The 27,739-nt window shown below is 55.4% G+C and overlaps 4 protein-coding genes and 4 long non-coding RNA genes across 10 annotated transcripts in view; 5 read left to right on the plus strand and 3 right to left on the minus strand.

Moving 5' to 3' along the window:
• LOC145527590 (uncharacterized) overlaps window positions 1-27,739 on the plus strand; it is a 123,839-nt gene that overhangs the window by 44,879 nt on the left and 51,221 nt on the right. The window lies entirely within an intron of this gene.
• Window positions 250-2,690, plus strand: LOC145527496 (uncharacterized). Of its 2 annotated transcripts, none has more exons than XM_081545574.1 (3): window positions 250-1,074; window positions 1,474-1,786; window positions 2,038-2,690. In XM_081545574.1, exons 1-3 carry the CDS (start codon window positions 664-666, stop codon window positions 2,310-2,312), a joined length of 999 nt encoding a protein of 332 aa, XP_081401700.1. In that variant the 5' UTR covers window positions 250-663; the 3' UTR covers window positions 2,313-2,690. The 2 variants fall into 2 exon arrangements, with proteins under 2 accessions (XP_081401700.1, XP_081401699.1); XM_081545573.1 differs by having other exon boundaries at window positions 2,097-2,690.
• On the minus strand, window positions 2,616-9,351 carry LOC145527630 (uncharacterized). Its single transcript, XR_014069797.1, has 3 exons — window positions 7,940-9,351; window positions 5,446-5,703; window positions 2,616-4,826 (listed from the first exon to the last, which is right to left on the minus strand). It is a non-coding gene; the product is annotated as an uncharacterized LOC145527630 (long non-coding RNA).
• Window positions 8,515-10,316, plus strand: LOC145527580 (uncharacterized). Of its 2 annotated transcripts, none has more exons than XM_081545690.1 (3): window positions 8,515-8,700; window positions 9,100-9,412; window positions 9,664-10,316. In XM_081545690.1, exons 1-3 carry the CDS (start codon window positions 8,566-8,568, stop codon window positions 9,936-9,938), a joined length of 723 nt encoding a protein of 240 aa, XP_081401816.1. In that variant the 5' UTR covers window positions 8,515-8,565; the 3' UTR covers window positions 9,939-10,316. The 2 variants fall into 2 exon arrangements, with proteins under 2 accessions (XP_081401816.1, XP_081401815.1); XM_081545689.1 differs by having other exon boundaries at window positions 9,723-10,316.
• On the minus strand, window positions 10,267-15,792 carry LOC145527666 (uncharacterized). The gene is made up of 3 exons (XR_014069838.1): window positions 15,567-15,792; window positions 13,073-13,330; window positions 10,267-12,452 (listed from the first exon to the last, which is right to left on the minus strand). It is a non-coding gene; the product is annotated as an uncharacterized LOC145527666 (long non-coding RNA).
• Window positions 14,299-17,939, plus strand: LOC145527671 (uncharacterized). Its single transcript, XR_014069844.1, has 2 exons — window positions 14,299-17,039; window positions 17,291-17,939. It is a non-coding gene; the product is annotated as an uncharacterized LOC145527671 (long non-coding RNA).
• Window positions 17,869-27,533, minus strand: LOC145527632 (uncharacterized). The gene is made up of 3 exons (XR_014069799.1): window positions 23,194-27,533; window positions 20,699-20,956; window positions 17,869-20,079 (listed from the first exon to the last, which is right to left on the minus strand). It is a non-coding gene; the product is annotated as an uncharacterized LOC145527632 (long non-coding RNA).
• LOC145527552 (uncharacterized) lies at window positions 23,544-25,570 on the plus strand. The gene is made up of 3 exons (XM_081545654.1): window positions 23,544-23,954; window positions 24,354-24,666; window positions 24,918-25,570. Exons 1-3 carry the CDS (start codon window positions 23,544-23,546, stop codon window positions 25,190-25,192), a joined length of 999 nt encoding a protein of 332 aa, XP_081401780.1. The 3' UTR covers window positions 25,193-25,570.

The raw sequence follows: 27,739 nt of genomic DNA on the forward strand, positions 1-27,739 counted from the left end.
AGAGGAAGACACAGACGGAATTGAGAAAGGAAAAGAGAGGGACACAGCCAGAGAGAGACACGGAACCAAAGAGAGGAAAGGAGTCGATGGTCCAGACTATTCCTCAATCTGTCTCGAAGGTAGAAGCAATGACAGCGCCCTTCCACCCCAGAAGGGGGAAAAGGACGGAAGGTTTGGAGAGGAAAAGACAAGAACGCAGGGAGCCATTAGAAGCTCAGCCACCCGCAGAAGCCGAGCTGGGACCCTTGAACAGAATCTCAATGGAAACAGAGGACCAGAAAGTTGGCTACTCTTTTCTATAAGAGAGGGAGACCTTCGAGTCTTCCTTTCGGTCCTCCAACTTGGATGCGGGGTCTCAAAACAGTCAGGAGGGGGAGTGCCTTTTCCTGGGTTCCACGGCGCATCCAGGCCTCGTTCTGCCCCATTCTGTGCTGTGTCAGCCCTGGATGGAATCTTTCTTTCTGAAGTCTCAGCGCACGAGCTCCACGTGATATCGGCCCCAGGTGGAAAGGCATGGAGCTGCTCGTAGGCCGACAGACCTAGGAAGCAGATGGGAGAATGACCCCCACTCTGCAGATGGAGAGACTGGGGCAACCCTGAGGGGCATATGCTTGTCCAGGGCCACACCACTTATGAGAAGAAGGAGCCTGGTCTGAGAGCAGCATGGTCCTCGGAGCTCAGGCCCTGGCTGAACCCAGGCCTCCCCAGGGCTGTGGGCTGGGCCGTGTGGGTGTCATTGTGCCTGCACATGGCCTAAGGGGGGTGGTCGAGCAGTCAGAAACCCAGAGATTCCCTTGGGAAGTTTTGAGGAAGGGACCTCAGCACGAACCCCAGGAAATGATGTCACCTGCCGGCAACAGAACCCAACAGAACCCGCAATCCGGGTATCCAGGCCTCCAGAGCGGAGAGGAGCCCCCAGCCAGATCACTTGCTGCCAAGATGTTCTGCTGTTTGCCCCTGCCCAGAGGCCGGGGCCTCAGGAGAGCTCACAGGCAGTGTGCGTGGGCACCCTGTCGACGTTGGCTCAGGACACCCCCGAGAGGCCTCTGGCCCTTTGCCCGGAGAAACAGAAAGGTAACACGGGGAGCCCCAGGCCGGGCCAGGCCACCTCTCCCATGCCACCCGGAAACACCGGGTCCTTTGCCTGTGTGTGGGGATGCGGGTTTCTCGGGCTGTGTCTCCCTCAAGGAAGCCCAGGCGGATGTGGGGTCAGAAGCCTGTGGACAAGTTGTGCCCACACCCCAGGGGAGAGCAGGCTGGGCGGGATGGGGAGAGTGTGGGCAGCGCCGACCGGCCAGGCTGACCTCACACCCTCAGATGGGTCTCTTTCCTCCCGGGTGGGGATCTGAGCAGACACACGTCTCTGACCCTTCTGGGAAGAGAAGTTCGAGCAGGCAGAAGCAGCGGCTCCACTGGCCAGGCCCAGCTCGGAAAACTCCCAGCATGGCTGGCTGACGGTCACTGTCGTTGCAGAGCTTCCCACGTGATGAGGCCGAGGACGGGGACACCCCATCCAGCTCCCAGAGGGAGGGGTCGGAGCACCACCCGCCCGCCCGTGAGGCCCAGTGCAGGCTCCAGGTCAGCGTGCCCACGGAGGCATCAGCCCCACCGGGGGAGACGCGGAGGTGGGGAAGGCCTGCTGCCGAGACACCGCCCAGGATACAGCCGGCGGCCCAGTCTGAGGCTTCCACGGAGCTCAGCACACCCGGCTCCGACCCAGAGTCCAGAGAACCCCGGCCTCTGAGGCACCAGGAGGACCTGGAGCCCAGCACGCCACAGCACAGAGGTGAGGACGCTGGGGCTGGTGCACGGGAGTGTGTGGGGAGGGGTGCTGAGCTACACAGGGACGAGTCCTCGAAAGCTGCTGCTGGGCCTGCAGCAAGCGCTGGCCTCACACCCCCCGCCCCCCATCTTGCACACTTCAGTCCCAAAAGACATCTGACGCTGGGTATTCTTTGGGAACCTCTTGGAACGTTTCTGTCCCGGGGTACGCACATGCCAAGGCTGGCCTGTGGGCAAACTTTGCTTCTCCCCCAGCTCTAGCACTGGCCTCCAACTGGAACCAGGCTCCACTTCCCAGACCTGTCCCCACACAGGTGGTGGCTCCAGGTGCAGGACCCAGGGATCCACCGAGGGCAGATGGAGAAGCGAGACTTGCCCTCGCAGAGACACCAGGCCAGCTGGGTACTGGCCAGCACACCGGGCAGATCGGATCTCCGTGCCTGCAGGACCCCCAGCCCCAGGCACTGATGTCCCACCCCCTCAGCGAGAACCTCCACCTCCACGTGCACCTCTACCTGCTCGGGCTTTAGCAAGAGAACCCGAGGCAGAGGAAGAGTCACCGCCTCGGCAGGGAGAGCCTGCCCTGGCTCCCGCGCAACACCCAGACGCCCACGATGACTCACCCAGCCCTGCAGGGAGAAAGAGCCCCCGCTCTGGACAGAGACCCAGAGCCCTTACCGGAAACACCACGTCCAGGGGAGCGGTCGGCTCTGCAGCCTCCATCCCTGTCTGCTCACCGTGGATGCCGGCAACTCGGTCTGCCCCCAGGGGACATGGAGTTCCTTTCCCCTGAACTGCTTTGCATGTGGTTTGTTTCCACCTTTCTGGTGATGTTTTATTTTTTGTATGGTTTCCTGGATTTTTGTTGGTTAAGTTGGGATTAGTAAACTGTTTCATCATTGTTGCAATCTGGGAACACTGTTGTGTAACTCTGGTGATACTGTGTTACCATCACCACTTTGTAGTTTCAGACCCGTTCCATCTTTATGCCCCACCCCCCAACAAAGCCTGGATTCAAGGCAAGCACGCCCTGTTCATCCCTCCCCCCGATCCTGAACACAATTTCATCTTTTCTTTCTGCATTCCTTCCTATATTCTTGGTGTCCCCAATCAATGACTCTCAGCGAAATGACTGAAGGAGTGTTTTTCGGACTCTCCACCTACTGTAAGACTCCATTGGAGAGTTCTCATTTTTATGTCATTTGAACTAGCCTTTGATAGCTGAAAGGACGGTGTACGTCCTTTCAAGATACCATGTGCCAAACGAAGCCCTTTTGGCAACTGCCATCATTATCTCCAGGCAGGCATTGCTGTTTGAAGGGTGACATCTCAGCCAGAAGGCAGAGGCTGAGCTCCTCTTGTTGCACCAGCTCCCAAAAGAAGCCAAGAAAGGGAGCTGGAACAACAAACCACCCCCATGCCCAGGAAAGCGTTCTTCATGACAGAAGGCTAGAAAATGACCCAACATCCTTGTGGCCCAGAACCACTCTAGAAAATCACTGTTCCATAAAAAAGAGAAACACATGGGAAGTTCCAAGGAGAGGCAATGCCCATGGCCAGTGTACTTGAGAGACGGCCTGACCGCTCCGGGGAAGACACGCACCGACGGAACCCCTTGGGAAACAGCAGTGATAGTCCTCACCGTCGTAAGGGTTTCCTCTGGGGACAACCTGCCCTGGGCACCACACGAGGGAGCAGACCGGCTTCTCTTCCTCTGCCCCCACACCATTCACTCATGAAGGCAGCTCAGGTGTTCTCATGCCCTGCCTGCCTGCCTGCCTGGCTCATCCGTGAGCTGTGACCACCTCCAGGGTAGGACTCCACCTTTTCCTCTCTGTGTACCGTGAATCTGCACACAGTGGGCTTTCAGAACCTTAGGAGACTTGAGCCATTCCCGCTCGAGCCAGAACCCTCCCCAGGAAGGAAAACAGCTGTGGAGTCATTTTGGCCCCAGCACTGGTTCCGAAAGCCTGGCGGCTCCTACAGCCTCTACGGTGTGAAGAGGGAGGTCCCTTTTGACAGAGCTTTCCGGCTCTCAGATCTAAGCTGTTGTTTCACTGTCAGCTGTGTCTCTTCCGTTGCAGCCAGGTGGGCCACGCTGCTCCAAAGGAGCTCACAAGCTGAGTTTCAAGGGAGGACAGGGATGGCTACAACGTGCTGCAAACTGAGTGAGGGTCCCCACAATCCTCAGCAAAGGTCTGTGGTGTGCAAGTGGGGAGTAGAGGGCCCCCAAGTTCCAAAGGAAGGGAGGTAGTCGGGAGCTAAAGCCCTTGGCTGCTGTGGTAGCAGCTGCAGATGGCAGCCCGTCCACAGTGCACTTCAAATGAGGTCATATGAGCGGGACTCTGGAAATGGCTCCGAAATCGAGAGAAAGGGGTCAGGGTATGTGGGAATCCGGCGGGGGTGGGGGGTGGATGAAGGAAGGTGTCCCTCCTATCTCCAGTGCAATTTGGTTTGGTGAGTCTCAAAGCTACCAGATGGCACTTCCCAAGTCAGGCCCCCGCAGGAATCAGGGTGGGCTGCCTGCCTCGGGCCCTGCCACAGGGACAAGCCACACCAGTGGCCTCCCTGAGCTCCAATGGCCGGATCTGGGGGGTTCTGTCTGGGTGCACACCTCCTTGCTGTGGCCAAGTTCCCCCCTTCTCTGAGCACCAGCTTCATCCTCTCGAATGAGGACATCAATTGCTACCTTGGCACGTTACTCTCTTCATCCTGTGAAGACTCATTAGGCTTATCCTACAATTACTAGCTGGCCCGAAGAGATATCTCCTGAATCCAGCTTAAGCTGGAGTCTCCCAGGCTCATCTGGCATGTCTTCCCTGAAGTCTGCCAAAACCCACACCCTTGCATTTCCAGGGACTCCCCTTAGCCAGCTGGGCAGAAAACCCAGCATGCTTCAAACAAGCTGACAGACAAGCGGGAGAGGACTCACGGGCAGACGGCTTCCCTCAGGTCTCGGGTGGAGCTCTGGGACCACAGCAGCAACGGGCCATCCCAGCCCCTGGGCTCAGCAGCACCCTCATTCTCAGGCCGGCGGCTCTGCCCTGAGGGGAGCAGGAACGTCACCAACTGCCGCAGGCGGACCTCAAGCCCCTCCCACTGCTGGAGCCTGACCTCCCCCGGCCCCACCCCTTCCCCTACCCCAGCAGGACGAGAGCTCGTCTTCCCCTGGCTTCCAACGTGAGGCCCGGCCCTGGGCCCCGATTGGGCACTGCCCCAGCCCGGAGCCAATCACAGTGGCCAGGGAGGTGGAACGCACCGATTGGCCAGGGCCAGGTCATGTGACCATACTCCCCAGGAAACTCAAAGATTACCAAGGTTCTCTAAGAAACCAATGAACAAAATTATCCACTAAAGGCAAACCATAATTTTTAATGAGGCCAATGTCACAGAAAAAAAAAAATGCTCCACAATAAACTGCTCAAGGAAGCTACTAAATAAACTTTCAGAAAAGTTTAGTAGTTTTGTTTTTTTTAAAATAGGGTGACGGAGAGCTATACCTTTCCCATCTATGTGAATTTAGGTTTAAACTAGATTTCCCTTGGCTATTATATAAGACAAAAAAACCCACATCACCCACTTTCACTCCCCCCCACCCCCAAAATGTGTTTCAATCTATTGAATTTTTGTGTCCTCAGTTGTGTCTGATTCACGGCAACTCACCAACTCTACACAGCCAGGCTCTTCCGTCCATGGAATTCAGGGCAATTTTTTCTGTCCCAGTAAATGCCCACCCTGGGTGATCCAAAGGCAAGGGCTCCGAGGCTCCTGAGAGACTAACTCCTTTCAGCTGAGCACAGAGCTGGCTCCTCACTGGGATGCCTGTGGCCTGGGGCTCCCAGAGGGGAGAGCAGCACTCGCCCCACCGTGTGGTCACTGCTGGAAATGCAGGCTGCTCCTCACTCCCCCTTGACAGTGTCCCTGAGGGCAGAACAGTGTGAATCGAATCAAGGTGGAAATGCAAACTCCAATGCAACCAACCTTCCACAAGGTCTCCAAAACCACTCAGGAACAGGGAATTGGAAACTGCAGGGGATGACATGAATGGAGATGGAGACTTGACACCTTACACCGAGTTCACTTCCAGTTATCCCTAGACAAACTTTCCATGAAAACTTGTCACAAATCTAGAAGAACAATGAGCAGAAACCGGACACGTGCTTTGAGTCTTCACACACAAAACTAAAAGGCAGTCCACAAAAAAAACCCAGAGAATACAGTGGACTTTGCAAAATCAAAGATATCTACTGTGGGAAAGACCTCATTACAAAAGCAAAAGACAGGTCATACATCGCGAGACGAATGAGTGGAAACACAAAGCTTATCAAGGATGTGTCTCCAAACAGACAAAGAACGCCAACACAACAAGCCTGTGAAAACTAGGGAAAGGTCTGAAGGGACACCAGACGGAGGAAGACACACACAGAGTATCCCGGATGATGTCCAGCACTGAGGGCCTGAAGAAACAACAGTCTAGTTGCACCCCCTCAGGCCTGTGTGACCGTGGATGAGGCCTCTGTTTCCCGGTGGCTCTGAGACATGGACAGGGAGGAAGGGGAAGAGAAGTCACTTGCATTTCTAATACTCACAGCAAAGTCTTCCAATGAGAAGGGAATTATCACCCCCACTGACAATGCCATTCACTGAAGTGATATCCACGAGTCCATCTACCCCAGAAGGGAAGGATGGACCTGTTCTCACAAAACGGCGAGAGATGGAAGGAGGAAGATCAAGCCCACACCAATCACTGGAAAGAGAAGCTGTGCTCAGGGCTTGAAAGAATTCCTATTGGGAAAATCATGTCACAGCCCCACATGGCAATCCACAGCTTCCATGCTATTCCTCCCCAAATGCCAATGCATTTTCGCACCGAACAAAGAATTGCAAAAGGGGTACGGAAACAGAAAAGAGCCTACATTGTCAATACAATCCGACGAAAAAGCCCCGATACGGACATCCAAGGTTGTGTGAAAGGAAATTAGACGACCAAACTAGGATCCTCAGGAGAGTATCGGAGGAGGCAATGGCGACCCACTCCAGTACTCTTGCCTGGAAAATGTCCTGGACGGAGGAGCCTGGTAGGCTGCAGGCCACGGGGTCATGCAGAGTCAGACACGACTGAAGTGACTTAGCCGCAGCAGCAGCAGCAGGACAGTATGCTATTGGGAATACAACAACACACACAGATCCAGATCGATGGAATAAAGTTGAGGGTCCAGAAACAAACCCCAGCATCCATGGTCAACTCATCTCTGACACAGACGGGGAGAATATCCAAATGGGAACAAGAAAGCCTCTTCAATCAATGTCCATGGGAAAACCAGACAGCTACATCTGAAGAACGCTATTGGGTTTGATCTCATACCACCTCAATATCGGGGAAAAACCTCACCCTAAAGACTGATGTCATGAGATAGCTAGAAAGAAGCGTAGGTCAAAGGCTCCTTAACATCAGAGTCTCCTTGCCATTTGCTGGGCGGAGGTCGAAATGGGTCTCTTCAAGTAAGGGAAAGAGGTAAACGAAGTACACCACTGGGTTTCCATCCAATGGAACCTCTTCACAACGGAGAAGCTAAGCATTCACAAATGCAAAAGATAGGAAACGGAACACGAGAGACTCCTTGCAAGTGGTGTATCTGAGAAGGGGTTCATATGGAAAGAGACGAAGAATGCACAGCACTCAGATTCCAAGAAACACCACCACCACCCTTGACCCTTCCCCCATGACCAACTCTGACCTAAAGCCTTTCTCTCCCTCTAACCTATCCCTAAAACATAACCCTCATCTAATCATATACATGTGCATCCCTAGCATCCATCCATCCATCCACACACGAGAGAGAAAGAGGAAGACACAGACGGAATTGAGAAAGGAAAAGAGAGGGACACAGCCAGAGAGAGACACGGAACCAAAGAGAGGAAAGGAGTCGATGGTCCAGACTATTCCTCAATCTGTCTCGAAGGTAGAAGCAATGACAGCGCCCTTCCACCCCAGAAGGGGGAAAAGGACGGAAGGTTTGGAGAGGAAAAGACAAGAACGCAGGGAGCCATTAGAAGCTCAGCCACCCGCAGAAGCCGAGCTGGGACCCTTGAACAGAATCTCAATGGAAACAGAGGACCAGAAAGTTGGCTACTCTTTTCTATAAGAGAGGGAGACCTTCGAGTCTTCCTTTCGGTCCTCCAACTTGGATGCGGGGTCTCAAAACAGTCAGGAGGGGGAGTGCCTTTTCCTGGGTTCCACGGCGCATCCAGGCCTCGTTCTGCCCCATTCTGTGCTGTGTCAGCCCTGGATGGAATCTTTCTTTCTGAAGTCTCAGCGCACGAGCTCCACGTGATATCGGCCCCAGGTGGAAAGGCATGGAGCTGCTCGTAGGCCGACAGACCTAGGAAGCAGATGGGAGAATGACCCCCACTCTGCAGATGGAGAGACTGGGGCAACCCTGAGGGGCATATGCTTGTCCAGGGCCACACCACTTATGAGAAGAAGGAGCCTGGTCTGAGAGCAGCATGGTCCTCGGAGCTCAGGCCCTGGCTGAACCCAGGCCTCCCCAGGGCTGTGGGCTGGGCCGTGTGGGTGTCATTGTGCCTGCACATGGCCTAAGGGGGGTGGTCGAGCAGTCAGAAACCCAGAGATTCCCTTGGGAAGTTTTGAGGAAGGGACCTCAGCACGAACCCCAGGAAATGATGTCACCTGCCGGCAACAGAACCCAACAGAACCCGCAATCCGGGTATCCAGGCCTCCAGAGCGGAGAGGAGCCCCCAGCCAGATCACTTGCTGCCAAGATGTTCTGCTGTTTGCCCCTGCCCAGAGGCCGGGGCCTCAGGAGAGCTCACAGGCAGTGTGCGTGGGCACCCTGTCGACGTTGGCTCAGGACACCCCCGAGAGGCCTCTGGCCCTTTGCCCGGAGAAACAGAAAGGTAACACGGGGAGCCCCAGGCCGGGCCAGGCCACCTCTCCCATGCCACCCGGAAACACCGGGTCCTTTGCCTGTGTGTGGGGATGCGGGTTTCTCGGGCTGTGTCTCCCTCAAGGAAGCCCAGGCGGATGTGGGGTCAGAAGCCTGTGGACAAGTTGTGTCCACACCCCAGGGGAGAGCAGGCTGGGCGGGATGGGGAGAGTGTGGGCAGCGCCGACCGGCCAGGCTGACCTCACACCCTCAGATGGGTCTCTTTCCTCCCGGGTGGGGATCTGAGCAGACACACGTCTCTGACCCTTCTGGGAAGAGAAGTTCGAGCAGGCAGAAGCAGCGGCTCCACTGGCCAGGCCCAGCTCGGAAAACTCCCAGCATGGCTGGCTGACGGTCACTGTCGTTGCAGAGCTTCCCACGTGATGAGGCCGAGGACGGGGACACCCCATCCAGCTCCCAGAGGGAGGGGTCGGAGCACCACCCGCCCGCCCGTGAGGCCCAGTGCAGGCTCCAGGTCAGCGTGCCCACGGAGGCATCAGCCCCACCGGGGGAGACGCGGAGGTGGGGAAGGCCTGCTGCCGAGACACCGCCCAGGATACAGCCGGCGGCCCAGTCTGAGGCTTCCACGGAGCTCAGCACACCCGGCTCCGACCCAGAGTCCAGAGAACCCCGGCCTCTGAGGCACCAGGAGGACCTGGAGCCCAGCACGCCACAGCACAGAGGTGAGGACGCTGGGGCTGGTGCACGGGAGTGTGTGGGGAGGGGTGCTGAGCTACACAGGGACGAGTCCTCGAAAGCTGCTGCTGGGCCTGCAGCAAGCGCTGGCCTCACACCCCCCGCCCCCCATCTTGCACACTTCAGTCCCAAAAGACATCTGACGCTGGGTATTCTTTGGGAACCTCTTGGAAGGTTTCTGTCCCGGGGTACGCACATGCCAAGGCTGGCCTGTGGGCAAACTTTGCTTCTCCCCCAGCTCTAGCACTGGCCTCCAACTGGAACCAGGCTCCACTTCCCAGACCTGTCCCCACACAGGTGGTGGCTCCAGGTGCAGGACCCAGGGATCCACCGAGGGCAGATGGAGAAGCGAGACTTGCCCTCGCAGAGACACCAGGCCAGCTGGGTACTGGCCAGCACACCGGGCAGATCGGATCTCCGTGCCTGCAGGACCCCCAGCCCCAGGCACTGATGTCCCACCCCCTCAGCGAGAACCTCCACCTCCACGTGCACCTCTACCTGCTCGGGCTTTAGCAAGAGAACCCGAGGCAGAGGAAGAGTCACCGCCTCGGCAGGGAGAGCCTGCCCTGGCTCCCGCGCAACACCCAGACGCCCACGATGACTCACCCAGCCCTGCAGGGAGAAAGAGCCCCCGCTCTGGACAGAGACCCAGAGCCCTTACCGGAAACACCACGTCCAGGGGAGCGGTCGGCTCTGCAGCCTCCATCCCTGTCTGCTCACCGTGGATGCCGGCAACTCGGTCTGCCCCCAGGGGACATGGAGTTCCTTTCCCCTGAACTGCTTTGCATGTGGTTTGTTTCCACCTTTCTGGTGATGTTTTATTTTTTGTATGGTTTCCTGGATTTTTGTTGGTTAAGTTGGGATTAGTAAACTGTTTCATCATTGTTGCAATCTGGGAACACTGTTGTGTAACTCTGGTGATACTGTGTTACCATCACCACTTTGTAGTTTCAGACCCGTTCCATCTTTATGCCCCACCCCCCAACAAAGCCTGGATTCAAGGCAAGCACGCCCTGTTCATCCCTCCCCCCGATCCTGAACACAATTTCATCTTTTCTTTCTGCATTCCTTCCTATATTCTTGGTGTCCCCAATCAATGACTCTCAGCGAAATGACTGAAGGAGTGTTTTTCGGACTCTCCACCTACTGTAAGACTCCATTGGAGAGTTCTCATTTTTATGTCATTTGAACTAGCCTTTGATAGCTGAAAGGACGGTGTACGTACTTTCAAGATACCATGTGCCTAACGAAGCCCTTTTGGCAACTGCCATCATTATCTCCAGGCAGGCATTGCTGTTTGAAGGGTGACATCTCAGCCAGAAGGCAGAGGCTGAGCTCCTCTTGTTGCACCAGCTCCCAAAAGAAGCCAAGAAAGGGAGCTGGAACAACAAACCACCCCCATGCCCAGGAAAGCGTTCTTCATGACAGAAGGCTAGAAAATGACCCAACATCCTTGTGGCCCAGAACCACTCTAGAAAATCACTGTTCCATAAAAAAGAGAAACACATGGGAAGTTCCAAGGAGAGGCGATGCCCATGGCCAGTGTACTTGAGAGACGGCCTGACCGCTCCGGGGAAGACACGCACCGACGGAACCCCTTGGGAAACAGCAGTGATAGTCCTCACCGTCGTAAGGGTTTCCTCTGGGGACAACCTGCCCTGGGCACCACACGAGGGAGCAGACCGGCTTCTCTTCCTCTGCCCCCACACCATTCACTCATGAAGGCAGCTCAGGTGTTCTCATGCCCTGCCTGCCTGCCTGCCTGGCTCATCCGTGAGCTGTGACCACCTCCAGGCTAGGACTCCACCTTTTCCTCTCTGTGTACCGTGAATCTGCACACAGTGGGCTTTCAGAACCTTAGGAGACTTGAGCCATTCCCACTCGAGCCAGAACCCTCCCCAGGAAGGAAAACAGCTGTGGAGTCATTTTGGCCCCAGCACTGGTTCCGAAAGCCTGGCGGCTCCTACAGCCTCTACGGTGTGAAGAGGGAGGTCCCTTTTGACAGAGCTTTCCGGCTCTCAGATCTAAGCTGTTGTTTCACTGTCAGCTGTGTCTCTTCCGTTGCAGCCAGGTGGGCCACGCTGCTCCAAAGGAGCTCACAAGCTGAGTTTCAAGGGAGGACAGGGATGGCTACAACGTGCTGCAAACTGAGTGAGGGTCCCCACAATCCTCAGCAAAGGTCTGTGGTGTGCAAGTGGGGAGTAGAGGGCCCCCAAGTTCCAAAGGAAGGGAGGTAGTCGGGAGCTAAAGCCCTTGGCTGCTGTGGTAGCAGCTGCAGATGGCAGCCCGTCCACAGTGCACTTCAAATGAGGTCATATGAGCGGGACTCTGGAAATGGCTCCGAAATCGAGAGAAAGGGGTCAGGGTATGTGGGAATCCGGCGGGGGTGGGGGGTGGATGAAGGAAGGTGTCCCTCCTCTCTCCAGTGCAATTTGGTTTGGTGAGTCTCAAAGCTACCAGATGGCACTTCCCAAGTCAGGCCCCCGCAGGAATCAGGGTGGGCTGCCTGCCTCGGGCCCTGCCACAGGGACAAGCCACACCAGTGGCCTCCCTGAGCTCCAATGGCCGGATCTGGGGGGTTCTGTCTGGGTGCACACCTCCTTGCTGTGGCCAAGTTCCCCCCTTCTCTGAGCACCAGCTTCATCCTCTCGAATGAGGACATCAATTGCTACCTTGGCACGTTACTCTCTTCATCCTGTGAAGACTCATTAGGCTTATCCTACAATTACTAGCTGGCCCGAAGAGATATCTCCTGAATCCAGCTTAAGCTGGAGTCTCCCAGGCTCATCTGGCATGTCTTCCCTGAAGTCTGCCAAAACCCACACCCTTGCATTTCCAGGGACTCCCCTTAGCCAGCTGGGCAGAAAACCCAGCATGCTTCAAACAAGCTGACAGACAAGCGGGAGAGGACTCACGGGCAGACGGCTTCCCTCAGGTCTCTGGTGGAGCTCTGGGACCACAGCAGCAACGGGCCATCCCAGCCCCTGGGCTCAGCAGCACCCTCATTCTCAGGCCGGCGGCTCTGCCCTGAGGGGAGCAGGAACGTCACCAACTGCCGCAGGCGGACCTCAAGCCCCTCCCACTGCTGGAGCCTGACCTCCCCCGGCCCCACCCCTTCCCCTACCCCAGCAGGACGAGAGCTCGTCTTCCCCTGGCTTCCAACGTGAGGCCCGGCCCTGGGCCCCGATTGGGCACTGCCCCAGCCCGGAGCCAATCACAGTGGCCAGGGAGGTGGAACGCACCGATTGGCCAGGGCCAGGTCATGTGACCATACTCCCCAGGAAACTCAAAGATTACCAAGGTTCTCTAAGAAACCAATGAACAAAATTATCCACTAAAGGCAAACCATAATTTTTAATGAGGCCAATGTCACAGAAAAAAAAAAAATGCTCCACAATAAACTGCTCAAGGAAGCTACTAAATAAACTTTCAGAAAAGTTTAGTAGTTTTGTTTTTTTTAAAATAGGGTGACGGAGAGCTATACCTTTCCCATCTATGTGAATTTAGGTTTAAACTAGATTTCCCTTGGCTATTATATAAGACAAAAAAACCCACATCACCCACTTTCACTCCCCCCCACCCCCAAAATGTGTTTCAATCTATTGAATTTTTGTGTCCTCAGTTGTGTCTGATTCACGGCAACTCACCAACTCTACACAGCCAGGCTCTTCCGTCCATGGAATTCAGGGCAATTTTTTCTGTCCCAGTAAATGCCCACCCTGGGTGATCCAAAGGCAAGGGCTCCGAGGCTCCTGAGAGACTAACTCCTTTCAGCTGAGCACAGAGCTGGCTCCTCACTGGGATGCCTGTGGCCTGGGGCTCCCAGAGGGGAGAGCAGCACTCGCCCCACCGTGTGGTCACTGCTGGAAATGCAGGCTGCTCCTCACTCCCCCTTGACAGTGTCCCTGAGGGCAGAACAGTGTGAATCGAATCAAGGTGGAAATGCAAACTCCAATGCAACCAACCTTCCACAAGGTCTCCAAAACCACTCAGGAACAGGGAATTGGAAACTGCAGGGGATGACATGAATGGAGATGGAGACTTGACACCTTACACCGAGTTCACTTCCAGTTATCCCTAGACAAACTTTCCATGAAAACTTGTCACAAATCTAGAAGAACAATGAGCAGAAACCGGACACGTGCTTTGAGTCTTCACACACAAAACTAAAAGGCAGTCCACAAAAAAAACCCAGAGAATACAGTGGACTTTGCAAAATCAAAGATATCTACTGTGGGAAAGACCTCATTACAAAAGCAAAAGACAGGTCATACATCGCGAGACGAATGAGTGGAAACACAAAGCTTATCAAGGATGTGTCTCCAAACAGACAAAGAACGCCAACACAACAAGCCTGTGAAAACTAGGGAAAGGTCTGAAGGGACACCAGACGGAGGAAGACACACACAGAGTATCCCGGATGATGTCCAGCACTGAGGGCCTGAAGAAACAACAGTCTAGTTGCACCCCCTCAGGCCTGTGTGACCGTGGATGAGGCCTCTGTTTCCCGGTGGCTCTGAGACATGGACAGGGAGGAAGGGGAAGAGAAGTCACTTGCGTTTCTAATACTCACAGCAAAGTCTTCCAATGAGAAGGGAATTATCACCCCCACTGACAATGCCATTCACTGAAGTGATATCCACGAGTCCATCTACCCCAGAAGGGAAGGATGGACCTGTTCTCACAAAACGGCGAGAGATGGAAGGAGGAAGATCAAGCCCACACCAATCACTGGAAAGAGAAGCTGTGCTCAGGGCTTGAAAGAATTCCTATTGGGAAAATCATGTCACAGCCCCACATGGCAATCCACAGCTTCCATGCTATTCCTCCCAAAATGCCAATGCATTTTCGCACCGAACAAAGAATTGCAAAAGGGGTACGGAAACAGAAAAGAGCCTACATTGTCAATACAATCCGACGAAAAAGCCCCGATACGGACATCCAAGGTTGTGTGAAAGGAAATTAGACGACCAAACTAGGATCCTCAGGAGAGTATCGGAGGAGGCAATGGCGACCCACTCCAGTACTCTTGCCTGGAAAATGTCCTGGACGGAGGAGCCTGGTAGGCTGCAGGCCACGGGGTCATGCAGAGTCAGACACGACTGAAGTGACTTAGCCGCAGCAGCAGCAGCAGGACAGTATGCTATTGGGAATACAACAACACACACAGATCCAGATCGATGGAATAAAGTTGAGGGTCCAGAAACAAACCCCAGCATCCATGGTCAACTCATCTCTGACACAGACGGGGAGAATATCCAAATGGGAACAAGAAAGCCTCTTCAATCAATGTCCATGGGAAAACCAGACAGCTACATCTGAAGAACGCTATTGGGTTTGATCTCATACCACCTCAATATCGGGGAAAAACCTCACCCTAAAGACTGATGTCATGAGATAGCTAGAAAGAAGCGTAGGTCAAAGGCTCCTTAACATCAGAGTCTCCTTGCCATTTGCTGGGCGGAGGTCGAAATGGGTCTCTTCAAGTAAGGGAAAGAGGTAAACGAAGTACACCACTGGGTTTCCATCCAATGGAACCTCTTCACAACGGAGAAGCTAAGCATTCACAAATGCAAAAGATAGGAAACGGAACACGAGAGACTCCTTGCAAGTGGTGTATCTGAGAAGGGGTTCATATGGAAAGAGACGAAGAATGCACAGCACTCAGATTCCAAGAAACACCACCACCACCCTTGACCCTTCCCCCATGACCAACTCTGACCTAAAGCCTTTCTCTCCCTCTAACCTATCCCTAAAACATAACCCTCATCTAATCATATACATGTGCATCCCTAGCATCCATCCATCCATCCACACACGAGAGAGAAAGAGGAAGACACAGACGGAATTGAGAAAGGAAAAGAGAGGGACACAGCCAGAGAGAGACACGGAACCAAAGAGAGGAAAGGAGTCGATGGTCCAGACTTTTCCTCAATCTGTCTCGAAGGTAGAAGCAATGACAGCGCCCTTCCACCCCAGAAGGGGGAAAAGGACGGAAGGTTTGGAGAGGAAAAGACAAGAACGCAGGGAGCCATTAGAAGCTCAGCCACCCGCAGAAGCCGAGCTGGGACCCTTGAACAGAATCTCAATGGAAACAGAGGACCAGAAAGTTGGCTACTCTTTTCTATAAGAGAGGGAGACCTTCGAGTCTTCCTTTCGGTCCTCCAACTTGGATGCGGGGTCTCAAAACAGTCAGGAGGGGGAGTGCCTTTTCCTGGGTTCCACGGCGCATCCAGGCCTCGTTCTGCCCCATTCTGTGCTGTGTCAGCCCTGGATGGAATCTTTCTTTCTGAAGTCTCAGCGCACGAGCTCCACGTGATATCGGCCCCAGGTGGAAAGGCATGGAGCTGCTCGTAGGCCGACAGACCTAGGAAGCAGATGGGAGAATGACCCCCACTCTGCAGATGGAGAGACTGGGGCAACCCTGAGGGGCATATGCTTGTCCAGGGCCACACCACTTATGAGAAGAAGGAGCCTGGTCTGAGAGCAGCATGGTCCTCGGAGCTCAGGCCCTGGCTGAACCCAGGCCTCCCCAGGGCTGTGGGCTGGGCCGTGTGGGTGTCATTGTGCCTGCACATGGCCTAAGGGGGGTGGTCGAGCAGTCAGAAACCCAGAGATTCCCTTGGGAAGTTTTGAGGAAGGGACCTCAGCACGAACCCCAGGAAATGATGTCACCTGCCGGCAACAGAACCCAACAGAACCCGCAATCCGGGTATCCAGGCCTCCAGAGCGGAGAGGAGCCCCCAGCCAGATCACTTGCTGCCAAGATGTTCTGCTGTTTGCCCCTGCCCAGAGGCCGGGGCCTCAGGAGAGCTCACAGGCAGTGTGCGTGGGCACCCTGTCGACGTTGGCTCAGGACACCCCCGAGAGGCCTCTGGCCCTTTGCCCGGAGAAACAGAAAGGTAACACGGGGAGCCCCAGGCCGGGCCAGGCCACCTCTCCCATGCCACCCGGAAACACCGGGTCCTTTGCCTGTGTGTGGGGATGCGGGTTTCTCGGGCTGTGTCTCCCTCAAGGAAGCCCAGGCGGATGTGGGGTCAGAAGCCTGTGGACAAGTTGTGTCCACACCCCAGGGGAGAGCAGGCTGGGCGGGATGGGGAGAGTGTGGGCAGCGCCGACCGGCCAGGCTGACCTCACACCCTCAGATGGGTCTCTTTCCTCCCGGGTGGGGATCTGAGCAGACACACGTCTCTGACCCTTCTGGGAAGAGAAGTTCGAGCAGGCAGAAGCAGCGGCTCCACTGGCCAGGCCCAGCTCGGAAAACTCCCAGCATGGCTGGCTGACGGTCACTGTCGTTGCAGAGCTTCCCACGTGATGAGGCCGAGGACGGGGACACCCCATCCAGCTCCCAGAGGGAGGGGTCGGAGCACCACCCGCCCGCCCGTGAGGCCCAGTGCAGGCTCCAGGTCAGCGTGCCCACGGAGGCATCAGCCCCACCGGGGGAGACGCGGAGGTGGGGAAGGCCTGCTGCCGAGACACCGCCCAGGATACAGCCGGCGGCCCAGTCTGAGGCTTCCATGGAGCTCAGCACACCCGGATCCGACCCAGAGTCCAGAGAACCCCGGCCTCTGAGGCACCAGGAGGACCTGGAGCCCAGCACGCCACAGCACAGAGGTGAGGACGCTGGGGCTGGTGCACGGGAGTGTGTGGGGAGGGGTGCTGAGCTACACAGGGACGAGTCCTCGAAAGCTGCTGCTGGGCCTGCAGCAAGCGCTGGCCTCACACCCCCCGCCCCCCATCTTGCACACTTCAGTCCCAAAAGACATCTGACGCTGGGTATTCTTTGGGAACCTCTTGGAACGTTTCTGTCCCGGGGTACGCACATGCCAAGGCTGGCCTGTGGGCAAACTTTGCTTCTCCCCCAGCTCTAGCACTGGCCTCCAACTGGAACCAGGCTCCACTTCCCAGACCTGTCCCCACACAGGTGGTGGCTCCAGGTGCAGGACCCAGGGATCCACCGAGGGCAGATGGAGAAGCGAGACTTGCCCTCGCAGAGACACCAGGCCAGCTGGGTACTGGCCAGCACACCGGGCAGATCGGATCTCCGTGCCTGCAGGACCCCCAGCCCCAGGCACTGATGTCCCACCCCCTCAGCGAGAACCTCCACCTCCACGTGCACCTCTACCTGCTCGGGCTTTAGCAAGAGAACCCGAGGCAGAGGAAGAGTCACCGCCTCGGCAGGGAGAGCCTGCCCTGGCTCCCGCGCAACACCCAGACGCCCACGATGACTCACCCAGCCCTGCAGGGAGAAAGAGCCCCCGCTCTGGACAGAGACCCAGAGCCCTTACCGGAAACACCACGTCCAGGGGAGCGGTCGGCTCTGCAGCCTCCATCCCTGTCTGCTCACCGTGGATGCCGGCAACTCGGTCTGCCCCCAGGGGACATGGAGTTCCTTTCCCCTGAACTGCTTTGCATGTGGTTTGTTTCCACCTTTCTGGTGATGTTTTATTTTTTGTATGGTTTCCTGGATTTTTGTTGGTTAAGTTGGGATTAGTAAACTGTTTCATCATTGTTGCAATCTGGGAACACTGTTGTGTAACTCTGGTGATACTGTGTTACCATCACCACTTTGTAGTTTCAGACCCGTTCCATCTTTATGCCCCACCCCCCAACAAAGCCTGGATTCAAGGCAAGCACGCCCTGTTCATCCCTCCCCCCGATCCTGAACACAATTTCATCTTTTCTTTCTGCATTCCTTCCTATATTCTTGGTGTCCCCAATCAATGACTCTCAGCGAAATGACTGAAGGAGTGTTTTTCGGACTCTCCACCTACTGTAAGACTCCATTGGAGAGTTCTCATTTTTATGTCATTTGAACTAGCCTTTGATAGCTGAAAGGACGGTGTACGTCCTTTCAAGATACCATGTGCCAAACGAAGCCCTTTTGGCAACTGCCATCATTATCTCCAGGCAGGCATTGCTGTTTGAAGGGTGACATCTCAGCCAGAAGGCAGAGGCTGAGCTCCTCTTGTTGCACCAGCTCCCAAAAGAAGCCAAGAAAGGGAGCTGGAACAACAAACCACCCCCATGCCCAGGAAAGCGTTCTTCATGACAGAAGGCTAGAAAATGACCCAACATCCTTGTGGCCCAGAACCACTCTAGAAAATCACTGTTCCATAAAAAAGAGAAACACATGGGAAGTTCCAAGGAGAGGCAATGCCCATGGCCAGTGTACTTGAGAGACGGCCTGACCGCTCCGGGGAAGACACGCACCGACGGAACCCCTTGGGAAACAGCAGTGATAGTCCTCACCGTCGTAAGGGTTTCCTCTGGGGACAACCTGCCCTGGGCACCACACGAGGGAGCAGACCGGCTTCTCTTCCTCTGCCCCCACACCATTCACTCATGAAGGCAGCTCAGGTGTTCTCATGCCCTGCCTGCCTGCCTGCCTGGCTCATCCGTGAGCTGTGACCACCTCCAGGCTAGGACTCCACCTTTTCCTCTCTGTGTACCGTGAATCTGCACACAGTGGGCTTTCAGAACCTTAGGAGACTTGAGCCATTCCCACTCGAGCCAGAACCCTCCCCAGGAAGGAAAACAGCTGTGGAGTCATTTTGGCCCCAGCACTGGTTCCGAAAGCCTGGCGGCTCCTACAGCCTCTACGGTGTGAAGAGGGAGGTCCCTTTTGACAGAGCTTTCCGGCTCTCAGATCTAAGCTGTTGTTTCACTGTCAGCTGTGTCTCTTCCGTTGCAGCCAGGTGGGCCACGCTGCTCCAAAGGAGCTCACAAGCTGAGTTTCAAGGGAGGACAGGGATGGCTACAACGTGCTGCAAACTGAGTGAGGGTCCCCACAATCCTCAGCAAAGGTCTGTGGTGTGCAAGTGGGGAGTAGAGGGCCCCCAAGTTCCAAAGGAAGGGAGGTAGTCGGGAGCTAAAGCCCTTGGCTGCTGTGGTAGCAGCTGCAGATGGCAGCCCGTCCACAGTGCACTTCAAATGAGGTCATATGAGCGGGACTCTGGAAATGGCTCCGAAATCGAGAGAAAGGGGTCAGGGTATGTGGGAATCCGGCGGGGGTGGGGGGTGGATGAAGGAAGGTGTCCCTCCTCTCTCCAGTGCAATTTGGTTTGGTGAGTCTCAAAGCTACCAGATGGCACTTCCCAAGTCAGGCCCCCGCAGGAATCAGGGTGGGCTGCCTGCCTCGGGCCCTGCCACAGGGACAAGCCACACCAGTGGCCTCCCTGAGCTCCAATGGCCGGATCTGGGGGGTTCTGTCTGGGTGCACACCTCCTTGCTGTGGCCAAGTTCCCCCCTTCTCTGAGCACCAGCTTCATCCTCTCGAATGAGGACATCAATTGCTACCTTGGCACGTTACTCTCTTCATCCTGTGAAGACTCATTAGGCTTATCCTACAATTACTAGCTGGCCCGAAGAGATATCTCCTGAATCCAGCTTAAGCTGGAGTCTCCCAGGCTCATCTGGCACGTCTTCCCTGAAGTCTGCCAAAACCCACACCCTTGCATTTCCAGGGACTCCCCTTAGCCAGCTGGGCAGAAAACCCAGCATGCTTCAAACAAGCTGACAGACAAGCGGGAGAGGACTCACGGGCAGACGGCTTCCCTCAGGTCTCGGGTGGAGCTCTGGGACCACAGCAGCAACGGGCCATCCCAGCCCCTGGGCTCAGCAGCGCCCTCATTCTCAGGCCGGCGGCTCTGCCCTGAGGGGAGCAGGAACGTCACCAACTGCCGCAGGCGGACCTCAAGCCCCTCCCACTGCTGGAGCCTGACCTCCCCCGGCCCCACCCCTTCCCCTACCCCAGCAGGACGAGAGCTCGTCTTCCCCTGGCTTCCAACGTGAGGCCCGGCCCTGGGCCCCGATTGGGCACTGCCCCAGCCCGGAGCCAATCACAGTGGCCAGGGAGGTGGAACGCACCGATTGGCCAGGGCCAGGTCATGTGACCATACTCCCCAGGAAACTCAAAGATTACCAAGGTTCTCTAAGAAACCAATGAACAAAATTATCCACTAAAGGCAAACCATAATTTTTAATGAGGCCAATGTCACAGAAAAAAAAAATGCTCCACAATAAACTGCTCAAGGAAGCTACTAAATAAACTTTCAGAAAAGTTTAGTAGTTTTTTTTTTTTTTTAAATAGGGTGACGGAGAGCTATACCTTTCCCATCTATGTGAATTTAGGTTTAAACTAGATTTCCCTTGGCTATTATATAAGACAAAAAAACCCACATCACCCACTTTCACTCCCCCCCACCCCCAAAATGTGTTTCAATCTATTGAATTTTTGTGTCCTCAGTTGTGTCTGATTCACGGCAACTCACCAACTCTACACAGCCAGGCTCTTCCGTCCATGGAATTCAGGGCAATTTTTTCTGTCCCAGTAAATGCCCACCCTGGGTGATCCAAAGGCAAGGGCTCCGAGGCTCCTGAGAGACTAACTCCTTTCAGCTGAGCACAGAGCTGGCTCCTCACTGGGATGCCTGTGGCCTGGGGCTCCCAGAGGGGAGAGCAGCACTCGCCCCACCGTGTGGTCACTGCTGGAAGTGCAGGCTGCTCCTCACTCCCCCTTGACAGTGTCCCTGAGGGCAGAACAGTGTGAATCGAATCAAGGTGGAAATGCAAACTCCAATGCAACCAACCTTCCCACAAGATCTCCAAAACCACTCAGGAACAGGGAATTGGAAACTGCAGGGGATGACATGAATGGAGATGGAGACTTGACACCTTACACCGAGTTCACTTCCAGTTATCCCTAGACAAACTTTCCATGAAAACTTGTCACAAATCTAGAAGAACAATGAGCAGAAACCGGACACGTGCTTTGAGTCTTCACACACAAAACTAAAAGGCAGTCCACAAAAAAAACCCAGAGAATACAGTGGACTTTGCAAAATCAAAGATATCTACTGTGGGAAAGACCTCATTACAAAAGCAAAAGACAGGTCATACATCGCGAGACGAATGAGTGGAAACACAAAGCTTATCAAGGATGTGTCTCCAAACAGACAAAGAACGCCAACACAACAAGCCTGTGAAAACTAGGGAAAGGTCTGAAGGGACACCAGACGGAGGAAGACACACACAGAGTATCCCGGATGATGTCCAGCACTGAGGGCCTGAAGAAACAACAGTCTAGTTGCACCCCCTCAGGCCTGTGTGACCGTGGATGAGGCCTCTGTTTCCCGGTGGCTCTGAGACATGGACAGGGAGGAAGGGGAAGAGAAGTCACTTGCATTTCTAATACTCACAGCAAAGTCTTCCAATGAGAAGGGAATTATCACCCCCACTGACAATGCCATTCACTGAAGTGATATCCACGAGTCCATCTACCCCAGAAGGGAAGGATGGACCTGTTCTCACAAAACGGCGAGAGATGGAAGGAGGAAGATCAAGCCCACACCAATCACTGGAAAGAGAAGCTGTGCTCAGGGCTTGAAAGAATTCCTACTGGGAAAATCATGTCACAGCCCCACATGGCAATCCACAGCTTCCATGCTATTCCTCCCAAAATGCCAATGCATTTTCGCACCGAACAAAGAATTGCAAAAGGGGTACGGAAACAGAAAAGAGCCTACATTGTCAATACAATCCGACGAAAAAGCCCCGATACGGACATCCAAGGTTGTGTGAAAGGAAATTAGACGACCAAACTAGGATCCTCAGGAGAGTATCGGAGAAGGCAATGGCGACCCACTCCAGTACTCTTGCCTGGAAAATGTCCTGGATGGAGGAGCCTGGTAGGCTACAGGCCATGGGGTCTTGCAGAGTCAGACACGACTGAAGTGACTTAGCCGCAGCAGCAGCAGCAGGACAGTATGCTATTGGGAATACAACAACACACACAGATCCAGATCGATGGAATAAAGTTGAGGGTCCAGAAACAAACCCCAGCATCCATGGTCAACTCATCTCTGACACAGACGGTGAGAATATCCAAATGGGAACAAGAAAGCCTCTTCAATCAATGTCCATGGGAAAACCAGACAGCTACATCTGAAGAACGCTATTGGGTTTGATCTCATACCACCTCAATATCGGGGAAAAACCTCACCCTAAAGACTGATGTCATGAGATAGCTAGAAAGAAGCGTAGGTCAAAGGCTCCTTAACATCAGAGTCTCCTTGCCATTTGCTGGGCGGAGGTCGAAATGGGTCTCTTCAAGTAAGGGAAAGAGGTAAACGAAGTACACCACTGGGTTTCCATCCAATGGAACCTATTCACAACAGAGAGGCTAAGCATTCACAAATGCAAAAGATAGGAAACGGAACACGAGAGACTCCTTGCAAGTGGTGTATCTGAGAAGGGGTTCATATGGAAAGAGACGAAGAATGCACAGCACTCAGATTCCAAGAAACACCACCACCACCCTTGACCCTTCCCCCATGACCAACTCTGACCTAAAGCCTTTCTCTCCCTCTAACCTATCCCTAAAACATAACCCTCATCTAATCATATACATGTGCATCCCTAGCATCCATCCATCCATCCACACACGAGAGAGAAAGAGGAAGACACAGACGGAATTGAGAAAGGAAAAGAGAGGGACACAGCCAGAGAGAGACACGGAACCAAAGAGAGGAAAGGAGTCGATGGTCCAGACTATTCCTCAATCTGTCTCGAAGGTAGAAGCAATGACAGCGCCCTTCCACCCCAGAAGGGGGAAAAGGACGGAAGGTTTGGAGAGGAAAAGACAAGAACGCAGGGAGCCATTAGAAGCTCAGCCACCCGCAGAAGCCGAGCTGGGACCCTTGAACAGAATCTCAATGGAAACAGAGGACCAGAAAGTTGGCTACTCTTTTCTATAAGAGAGGGAGACCTTCGAGTCTTCCTTTCGGTCCTCCAACTTGGATGCGGGGTCTCAAAACAGTCAGGAGGGGGAGTGCCTTTTCCTGGGTTCCACGGCGCATCCAGGCCTCGTTCTGCCCCATTCTGTGCTGTGTCAGCCCTGGATGGAATCTTTCTTTCTGAAGTCTCAGCGCACGAGCTCCACGTGATATCGGCCCCAGGTGGAAAGGCATGGAGCTGCTCGTAGGCCGACAGACCTAGGAAGCAGATGGGAGAATGACCCCCACTCTGCAGATGGAGAGACTGGGGCAACCCTGAGGGGCATATGCTTGTCCAGGGCCACACCACTTATGAGAAGAAGGAGCCTGGTCTGAGAGCAGCATGGTCCTCGGAGCTCAGGCCCTGGCTGAACCCAGGCCTCCCCAGGGCTGTGGGCTGGGCCGTGTGGGTGTCATTGTGCCTGCACATGGCCTAAGGGGGGTGGTCGAGCAGTCAGAAACCCAGAGATTCCCTTGGGAAGTTTTGAGGAAGGGACCTCAGCACGAACCCCAGGAAATGATGTCACCTGCCGGCAACAGAACCCAACAGAACCCGCAATCCGGGTATCCAGGCCTCCAGAGCGGAGAGGAGCCCCCAGCCAGATCACTTGCTGCCAAGATGTTCTGCTGTTTGCCCCTGCCCAGAGGCCGGGGCCTCAGGAGAGCTCACAGGCAGTGTGCGTGGGCACCCTGTCGACGTTGGCTCAGGACACCCCCGAGAGGCCTCTGGCCCTTTGCCCGGAGAAACAGAAAGGTAACACGGGGAGCCCCAGGCCGGGCCAGGCCACCTCTCCCATGCCACCCGGAAACACCGGGTCCTTTGCCTGTGTGTGGGGATGCGGGTTTCTCGGGCTGTGTCTCCCTCAAGGAAGCCCAGGCGGATGTGGGGTCAGAAGCCTGTGGACAAGTTGTGCCCACACCCCAGGGGAGAGCAGGCTGGGCGGGATGGGGAGAGTGTGGGCAGCGCCGACCGGCCAGGCTGACCTCACACCCTCAGATGGGTCTCTTTCCTCCCGGGTGGGGATCTGAGCAGACACACGTCTCTGACCCTTCTGGGAAGAGAAGTTCGAGCAGGCAGAAGCAGCGGCTCCACTGGCCAGGCCCAGCTCGGAAAACTCCCAGCATGGCTGGCTGACGGTCACTGTCGTTGCAGAGCTTCCCACGTGATGAGGCCGAGGACGGGGACACCCCATCCAGCTCCCAGAGGGAGGGGTCGGAGCACCACCCGCCCGCCCGTGAGGCCCAGTGCAGGCTCCAGGTCAGCGTGCCCACGGAGGCATCAGCCCCACCGGGGGAGACGCGGAGGTGGGGAAGGCCTGCTGCCGAGACACCGCCCAGGATACAGCCGGCGGCCCAGTCTGAGGCTTCCACGGAGCTCAGCACACCCGGCTCCGACCCAGAGTCCAGAGAACCCCGGCCTCTGAGGCACCAGGAGGACCTGGAGCCCAGCACGCCACAGCACAGAGGTGAGGACGCTGGGGCTGGTGCACGGGAGTGTGTGGGGAGGGGTGCTGAGCTACACAGGGACGAGTCCTCGAAAGCTGCTGCTGGGCCTGCAGCAAGCGCTGGCCTCACACCCCCCGCCCCCCATCTTGCACACTTCAGTCCCAAAAGACATCTGACGCTGGGTATTCTTTGGGAACCTCTTGGAACGTTTCTGTCCCGGGGTACGCACATGCCAAGGCTGGCCTGTGGGCAAACTTTGCTTCTCCCCCAGCTCTAGCACTGGCCTCCAACTGGAACCAGGCTCCACTTCCCAGACCTGTCCCCACACAGGTGGTGGCTCCAGGTGCAGGACCCAGGGATCCACCGAGGGCAGATGGAGAAGCGAGACTTGCCCTCGCAGAGACACCAGGCCAGCTGGGTACTGGCCAGCACACCGGGCAGATCGGATCTCCGTGCCTGCAGGACCCCCAGCCCCAGGCACTGATGTCCCACCCCCTCAGCGAGAACCTCCACCTCCACGTGCACCTCTACCTGCTCGGGCTTTAGCAAGAGAACCCGAGGCAGAGGAAGAGTCACCGCCTCGGCAGGGAGAGCCTGCCCTGGCTCCCGCGCAACACCCAGACGCCCACGATGACTCACCCAGCCCTGCAGGGAGAAAGAGCCCCCGCTCTGGACAGAGACCCAGAGCCCTTACCGGAAACACCACGTCCAGGGGAGCGGTCGGCTCTGCAGCCTCCATCCCTGTCTGCTCACCGTGGATGCCGGCAACTCGGTCTGCCCCCAGGGGACATGGAGTTCCTTTCCCCTGAACTGCTTTGCATGTGGTTTGTTTCCACCTTTCTGGTGATGTTTTATTTTTTGTATGGTTTCCTGGATTTTTGTTGGTTAAGTTGGGATTAGTAAACTGTTTCATCATTGTTGCAATCTGGGAACACTGTTGTGTAACTCTGGTGATACTGTGTTACCATCACCACTTTGTAGTTTCAGACCCGTTCCATCTTTATGCCCCACCCCCCAACAAAGCCTGGATTCAAGGCAAGCACGCCCTGTTCATCCCTCCCCCCGATCCTGAACACAATTTCATCTTTTCTTTCTGCATTCCTTCCTATATTCTTGGTGTCCCCAATCAATGACTCTCAGCGAAATGACTGAAGGAGTGTTTTTCGGACTCTCCACCTACTGTAAGACTCCATTGGAGAGTTCTCATTTTTATGTCATTTGAACTAGCCTTTGATAGCTGAAAGGACGGTGTACGTCCTTTCAAGATACCATGTGCCTAACGAAGCCCTTTTGGCAACTGCCATCATTATCTCCAGGCAGGCATTGCTGTTTGAAGGGTGACATCTCAGCCAGAAGGCAGAGGCTGAGCTCCTCTTGTTGCACCAGCTCCCAAAAGAAGCCAAGAAAGGGAGCTGGAACAACAAACCACCCCCATGCCCAGGAAAGCGTTCTTCATGACAGAAGGCTAGAAAATGACCCAACATCCTTGTGGCCCAGAACCACTCTAGAAAATCACTGTTCCATAAAAAAGAGAAACACATGGGAAGTTCCAAGGAGAGGCGATGCCCATGGCCAGTGTACTTGAGAGACGGCCTGACCGCTCCGGGGAAGACACGCACCGACGGAACCCCTTGGGAAACAGCAGTGATAGTCCTCACCGTCGTAAGGGTTTCCTCTGGGGACAACCTGCCCTGGGCACCACACGAGGGAGCAGACCGGCTTCTCTTCCTCTGCCCCCACACCATTCACTCATGAAGGCAGCTCAGGTGTTCTCATGCCCTGCCTGCCTGCCTGCCTGGCTCATCCGTGAGCTGTGACCACCTCCAGGGTAGGACTCCAACTTTTCCTCTCTGTGTACCGTGAATCTGCACACAGTGGGCTTTCAGAACCTTAGGAGACTTGAGCCATTCCCACTCGAGCCAGAACCCTCCCCAGGAAGGAAAACAGCTGTGGAGTCATTTTGGCCCCAGCACTGGTTCCGAAAGCCTGGCGGCTCCTACAGCCTCTACGGTGTGAAGAGGGAGGTCCCTTTTGACAGAGCTTTCCGGCTCTCAGATCTAAGCTGTTGTTTCACTGTCAGCTGTGTCTCTTCCGTTGCAGCCAGGTGGGCCACGCTGCTCCAAAGGAGCTCACAAGCTGAGTTTCAAGGGAGGACAGGGATGGCTACAACGTGCTGCAAACTGAGTGAGGGTCCCCACAATCCTCAGCAAAGGTCTGTGGTGTGCAAGTGGGGAGTAGAGGGCCCCCAAGTTCCAAAGGAAGGGAGGTAGTCGGGAGCTAAAGCCCTTGGCTGCTGTGGTAGCAGCTGCAGATGGCAGCCCGTCCACAGTGCACTTCAAATGAGGTCATATGAGCGGGACTCTGGAAATGGCTCCGAAATCGAGAGAAAGGGGTCAGGGTATGTGGGAATCCGGCGGGGGTGGGGGGTGGATGAAGGAAGGTGTCCCTCCTATCTCCAGTGCAATTTGGTTTGGTGAGTCTCAAAGCTACCAGATGGCACTTCCCAAGTCAGGCCCCCGCAGGAATCAGGGTGGGCTGCCTGCCTCGGGCCCTGCCACAGGGACAAGCCACACCAGTGGCCTCCCTGAGCTCCAATGGCCGGATCTGGGGGGTTCTGTCTGGGTGCACACCTCCTTGCTGTGGCCAAGTTCCCCCCTTCTCTGAGCACCAGCTTCATCCTCTCGAATGAGGACATCAATTGCTACCTTGGCACGTTACTCTCTTCATCCTGTGAAGACTCATTAGGCTTATCCTACAATTACTAGCTGGCCCGAAGAGATATCTCCTGAATCCAGCTTAAGCTGGAGTCTCCCAGGCTCATCTGGCATGTCTTCCCTGAAGTCTGCCAAAACCCACACCCTTGCATTTCCAGGGACTCGCCTTAGCCAGCCGGGCAGAAAACCAGCATGCTTCAAACAAGCTGACAGACAAGCGGGAGAGGACTCACGGGCAGACGGCTTCCCTCAGGTCTCGGGTGGAGCTCTGGGACCACAGCAGCAACGGGCCATCCCAGCCCCTGGGCTCAGCAGCGCCCTCATTCTCAGGCCGGCGGCTCTGCCCTGAGGGGAGCAGGAACGTCACCAACTGCCGCAG

The sequence above is a fragment of the Giraffa tippelskirchi genome, chromosome 11, assembly GCF_054371585.1.
Source record: "Giraffa tippelskirchi isolate mGirTip1 chromosome 11, T2T-mGirTip1v1.2.pri, whole genome shotgun sequence".
Lineage (NCBI taxonomy): Eukaryota > Metazoa > Chordata > Mammalia > Artiodactyla > Giraffidae > Giraffa > Giraffa tippelskirchi.